General features: G+C 36.7%; 1 protein-coding gene across 3 annotated transcripts; it reads right to left on the bottom strand.

Annotated features, from left to right (window-relative positions):
- Positions 1 to 471: 471 nt before the first annotated feature.
- LOC132651069 (zinc finger protein 431-like) lies at positions 472 to 3,248 on the bottom strand. Of its 3 annotated transcripts, none has more exons than XM_060376374.1 (3): positions 3,215 to 3,248; positions 2,942 to 3,002; positions 472 to 1,588 (listed from the first exon to the last, which is right to left on the bottom strand). In XM_060376374.1, the coding sequence occupies exons 1-3, from the start codon at positions 3,246 to 3,248 to the stop codon at positions 472 to 474; spliced, it is 1,212 nt and encodes a 403-aa protein (XP_060232357.1). The 3 variants fall into 3 exon arrangements, with proteins under 3 accessions (XP_060232357.1, XP_060232358.1, XP_060232359.1); XM_060376375.1 differs by having other exon boundaries at positions 472 to 1,432; XM_060376376.1 differs by having other exon boundaries at positions 472 to 1,252.
- Between the last annotated feature and the right edge of the window lie 2,580 nt (positions 3,249 to 5,828).

The following is a 5,828-nucleotide window of genomic DNA, read 5'->3' as shown; positions in this document are numbered from 1 at the left end:
ATTAGGAGATGTTATGTGCAAAGGCTTTGCCACATAGTTATATTCATATGGTTTCCCTCCAGAATGTGCTGTTGTCTTAGGAGATGATTGTTACATGCAAAGGCTTTATCACACTAATTACCCTCACAAGGCTTCTCTCCACTGTGTGTCTTTTCCTGTTTTTGGAGACTACTCTGCTGTGCAAAGGCTTTATCAGGTTGGGTATATTCATAAGGTTTCTTTCCAGTATGTGTTCTTTTATGTCTTATGAGATGACTGTTTTCTGCAAAGGCTTTAACACACTGGTTACATTCATAAGGTTTCTCTTTGCTGTGTGTTCTTTTTATGGCTTAAGAGAGTACTGTTTTGTGCAAAGGCTTTACCATACTGGTTACATTCATAAGGTTTCTCACCAGTGTGTGTTCTTTTATGGCTTAGGAGAGTACTGTTTTGTGCAAAGGCTTTGCCACACTCATTACATTCATAAGGTTTCTATCCAGTGTGTGTTCTTTTATGGCTCATGAGATGACTGTTTTTTGCAAAGGCTTTACCACACTCATTACATTCATAAGGTTTCTCTCCAGTGTGTGTTCTTTTATGGCTTATGAGATGACTGTTTTGTGCAAAGGCTTTACCACACTGGTTACATTCATAAGGTTTCTCTCCAGTGTGTGTTCTTTTATGGCTTAACAGAGTACTGTTTTGTGCAAAGGCTTTGCCACACTCATTACATTCATAAGGTTTCTCTCCAGTGTGTGTTCTTTTATGGCTCATGAGATGACTGTTTTTTGCAAAGGCTTTACCACACTCATTACATTCATAAGGTTTCTCTCCAGTGTGTGTTCTTTTATGGCTTATGAGATGACTGTTTTGTGCAAAGGCTTTACCACACTGGTTACATTCATAAGGTTTCTCTCCAGTGTGTGTTCTTTTATGGCTTATGAGATGACTGTTTTGTGCAAAGGCTTTACCACATTGGTTACATTCATAAGGTTTCTCTCCAGTGTGTGTTCTTTTATGGCTTAAGAGAGTACTGTTTTCTGCAAAGGCTTTATCACACTGGTTACATTCATAAGGTTTCTCTCCAGTGTGTGTTCTTTTATGGCTTAAGAGAGTACTGTTTTCTGCAAAGGCTTTGCCACACTCATTACATTCATAAGGTTTCTCTCCAGTGTGTGTTCTTTTATGGCTCATGAGATGACTGTTTTTTGCAAAGGCTTTACCACACTCATTACATTCATAAAGTTTCTCTCCAGTGTGTGTTCTTTTATGGCTTATGAGATGACTGTTTTGTGCAAAGGCTTTACCACACTGGTTACATTCATAAGGTTTCTCTCCAGTGTGTGTTCTTTTATGGTTTAAGAGAGTACTGTTTTCGGCAAAGGCTTTGCCACACTCATTACATTCATAATGTTTCTCTCCAGTATGTGTTCTTTTATGCCGTATGAGCTGACTGCTTTTTGCAAAGGCTTTACCACATTGATTACATTTGTAAGGCTTCTCTCCAGTGTGTGTTCTTTTATGCCATATAAGAACAGTGATATAGGGGAAGGTTTTCCCACATAGAGTGCATTTAAAGAGTTTATCTCCAGTATGACTGCTTTCATGCCTGCAAAAATAATTGGCACATGTGAAAGATTTACCACCGTCATTTCATTACACTAATAAATATATTTATCTATATGAATTAATTTCATAATTTGGTCTAATGGTAAAGAAGAATCAAATTTTAAAGTTTTATCACATTATTTACATTCACGGTATTCCCCTTCATTATGGGTATTTTTGAAGATCCCTGTGATGGTAAGAGAATTTGTTATGTGGATCACTTTTATAGCATCATTTTTTCTATAAGAGGTTTTCTTTTATATATGAAGTGTATTTAAGAATTCAGAATTTTACCACAGCAATCCCATTCACAAATTTTTGTACTGTATGAATGATACTTCATTTACAAAGTGAGCCAGGAAAAGCAGAAGTTCCAAATTCCTAGTATTCATAGGTATTTTCAGCAATATGAGTTTGCTGATAAATTCTCAGTGAAGTTGCAAAACCAATTAACAGTAACCTTTTATCACATTCAGAAAATTTACTCACAGTGGGGACTACTACCAAATCAATTGTTCTTGGAGAAAGACAGGGACACTGCTTCTTTCAATATCCCTATGCTCGTGTGTCTTAGAATCATTTTGACATATGATATACTAGTTTAATTTACAAAAATAATAAAGATTCCCACATTGAATTAACACAGTTTGTTTTTGTTCATCATAGACATGTCATATAGGGATTAAGGTTTCTCCACAATAATATTCTTGATTCTCATAAACTGCTCCTTTCACTAAACTTTACAATGTTACTACACGAAAATTAGTAACACTGGTTCTACTATGAAATTTTTGCTTATTAGAAGGTTTTGGACACATACTGATCACCAATTCAGTGTGCATACCTCTTACAATATTTGAGTAGATAGAATGAGACTAAACAGATTGGCAGTTCAAGTCAGTAGCTGCAGTGTCCATATGATTCAAATGGTATTTTTGTTACAGTATTATTTTATTTTCTTCTATCTTAGGGGAGTGCCTTGTAAACACAAATCAGATACCTGACATTGAAGTACATGGAATTATGAGATTTTAATGATCATCAGTACATGTAAAGCAGTGCTGTTTTTACACTGTTGCTTTTCTTTAAAACTTCCAGGACACAGCCATGTGTGCTGGTACATGCCTTCAATCCCAGCACTTGTGGAGGCAGAAGCAGGCATATCTTGCTTGTTATTTTGAGGTCAGGCTGGTCTAACAAGCAAGTCTAAGAAAGTCACAGATACCCAGAAAAAATCTATTTCAAAAACAGAAAATAAAAAGCAGCCAATAAACAAACAAACAAAAAACACCAAACTTCCAGGACACATTAAAATTTAAAATTCATATCTGTAACAGAGTGCACATAATGTTACCTTTTATTACTTGTAGAACTTTGAAAATGTTCTTCAATATTATGGTCATCCCAATTGTAGCCTAAAATATAGTACGAGAAAATATATATTATTGGAAATAACATGTTATTATTAAGGCAAAACTTAAATCATTATCTTCTGTGACCCTGAGAATCATGCCTGATTTATTTACCACATTCCTCCTCATTCTCAATTGGAATTACAGAAGAGGATCAATAACAAAGTAAGAGTTGTCTCTTTATTTTAAAAGTGAAAGAAAAATTGCAGTCTTACCTATAGCAGTGAGGTTTTCACAGGTCTCTAGCATCACATCTTTGTAGAGTTGCTTCTGGGAAGGTTCCAGCAAGGCCCACTCTTCTTGGCTGAATTTCACATGCACATCATTGAAGGTCACTGAATTCTAAAATATGCCATACATTTGTACAACAGAAACAGTGGCAACAATATAATTTATACGTCATTGTCAATATAATCATATAATTCTACTGCTTCTTCCATTTATTTTCTGACACAGAAGTGCGAATGTTATACAGTTGGGTGCTGTGCGTGATGTGAAGTAGGGGAGATGAAAAAGCCTAAAGGTTAGATTGAAAAAAAACAAAAACAAACAAACAAACAAAAAACAAAGGCGTGCTTCAAAAACCTGTGTTTTATCAGTTTGTAAGACATGAATATAAAGTAGCCATTAGTTGGGTACTTGAGAAATCTATGAATCATTTTCAGTTACTTGGGTGAGTAGGTCAGGACCCTGTCATGAGAAAGGTGGAAGGACAAAACACAGTCATGATATTTTATATAGCAACAAATGAGATGTGTTGATCAGAGGACACTGAACAGATGGGTAACATCAGTCAAAAGACAACATGGTACTGAATATTATGTTTTGACCAGGGCTCAGGGATGTGGCATATCAGTATGTGAAGAGGGGGACTCATATATTTGTGGAAGGGAAAGTGGACTACAGTGAATACATGTATAAAAATAATGTGAGTGGCAAGCAACAACAATCATAGCCAATAGCACCATATTTCTGAGTGACCAGACAAAAGAAAAGGAATAGAACACACGATTATTCTTTGATCATTGTTTTGTATATCCTCCTTACTAAATAATGTAGTCTATAGATTAAAAATAAAGATTAAAACTTTCTATTAAAAAAGAAGTATTAATGTTATCACTAAGTCATTTTAGAAGAAAACGGAATAACAAGTTTTAACTGTATCATATATGAACTTTTTGAAGAGGATATAGCTTTGGAATAGACATGGCAATTAATGTGGACAAAGACAAACAGAGAGAAGGGTTTGAAATAGAGAGACAGAGACATAGAGACAGAGACACAGAGAGAGAGAAATTAACAGATGATCAATACTAAGTACAGATCAGAGAAATTTATTAACAGTTATTAACTACAAAAAATGGTGGACAAGCTGGGTGTATTCTGTCATGCCTTCAATTCCATCACTCAGGAGGCAGACGCAGCTGTATCTTATTGAACTGGATGTCAGCATTATCTATTCAAAGAGTTCTAGGACAGCCAGACCTATATAGTAAGACAGAGCCTCCTCTAAAATCAATCAAACAAACACAAAATATTGAAAGAACTCAGAGGTCTTTACTGAAGCTCCTACAAGGAATTATACATTCACTCCTGTTGTATATTTATTCTCCAGAAATTGCACTGCCCCAGCTTAAACTGTAACTTTAATGATATCTTACAAAAAGGGAATGCATGTTTAAACACCTAAAAATAGAAAGATGAAAATATTAACATGTAAATGTAAATGCTGATCATAAATAAGCAACATAAAACAGGACAGATGGCTCAGCAGTCAGGAGTTCTTGCTGCTCTTTCAAATAATTGGGCTCAATTGTCAGTGATTACCTGGGACCCACTACTATCAATTGCTATAAGTTCATGAGTTCTGAAGACATCTTCAGACTACTGGGAGGATTAGGCACGCAAGAGGTGCATATTCATGCATACAATCAAAATACTCATATTCAGTAAAAATTAAAAATAGATCCCAGATATATTTGGTCCTTGTGGAGCTCCTATCCTTTCCCCATCAGACTAACTCCCCTTCTTTCTTATGATTCCCTGTACTCTGCCAAAGGTTTGGTCATGAGTCTTTGCTTTGAAAACACTGCTAGTTAGTCTTTCAGATGTGCTCAGTAGACTCCTGTCATACGTTCAATGCACATCCCATCTGTCTTTCTAAATGAGGATTGATCATCTTACCCCATGTCCGCTCAATTGATTATCTTTTTTCTCTTTGGTCTCCCTACCCCTGAAGGGAGGAGCAGTCCTGTTAGGCCACAGAGGAGGGCTTTGTAGCCAGTCCTGAAGATACCTGATAAAACAGGATCAGATGAATGGGGAGGAGGTCCCCCCTATCAGTGGACTTGGAAAGGGGCACGGTGGAGATGAGGGAGGGAGGGAGGGACTGGGAGGGAATGAGGGATCGGGACACGGCTGAGATACAGAGTTAATAAAATGTAACTGATAAAAAAAAATAAAGAAAAAAAACTGTAAAAAAAATAGATCCCAGATGGTTGGGCTGATTGCATACTGTGTCTGATAAGCTGGGTAGCAGAGACTGCATGGCGTCCAATAGTTGGATCTGTGGGTCCCAACTGACTGTGTTTCAAATGTAAGAAGAAAACCAATGATGAGGTAAACAATCGGGTCCAACCTCAGAGCACCCAGCTAATCTCTGGGAAAGTTCCTGGGATGTTGCAGCAGGAATAAGGTTTTCAAGCAAATGGACCCAAGAAGCAAGCAGGAGTAGCTATTCTAATATCTAATAACATAGACTTTCAACCAAAATTAATTGAAAGGGATGAGGAAGGGGGGAATCCAAGATGGTGGTGCCAGAAGGACATT

Source organism: Meriones unguiculatus, assembly GCF_030254825.1.
Source record: "Meriones unguiculatus strain TT.TT164.6M chromosome 13 unlocalized genomic scaffold, Bangor_MerUng_6.1 Chr13_unordered_Scaffold_39, whole genome shotgun sequence".
In the NCBI taxonomy this organism is placed as follows: domain Eukaryota; kingdom Metazoa; phylum Chordata; class Mammalia; order Rodentia; family Muridae; genus Meriones; species Meriones unguiculatus.
The sequence above is the reverse complement of the archived record's forward strand: the minus strand, read 5'-3'. Positions and strand labels throughout refer to the sequence as shown.

Coding starts and splice junctions, on each gene's coding strand:
- LOC132651069 (XM_060376374.1), bottom strand. CDS start 3,248: ATGCTAGAGACCTGTGAAAACCTCACTGCTATAG. Junction 3,003..3,214: donor TGAAAACCTCACTGCTATAG/GTAAGACTGCAA, acceptor ACTATATTTTAG/GCTACAATTGGGATGACCAT. Junction 1,589..2,941: donor AGTTCTACAAGTAATAAAAG/GTAACATTATGT, acceptor TTATTTTTGCAG/GCATGAAAGCAGTCATACTG.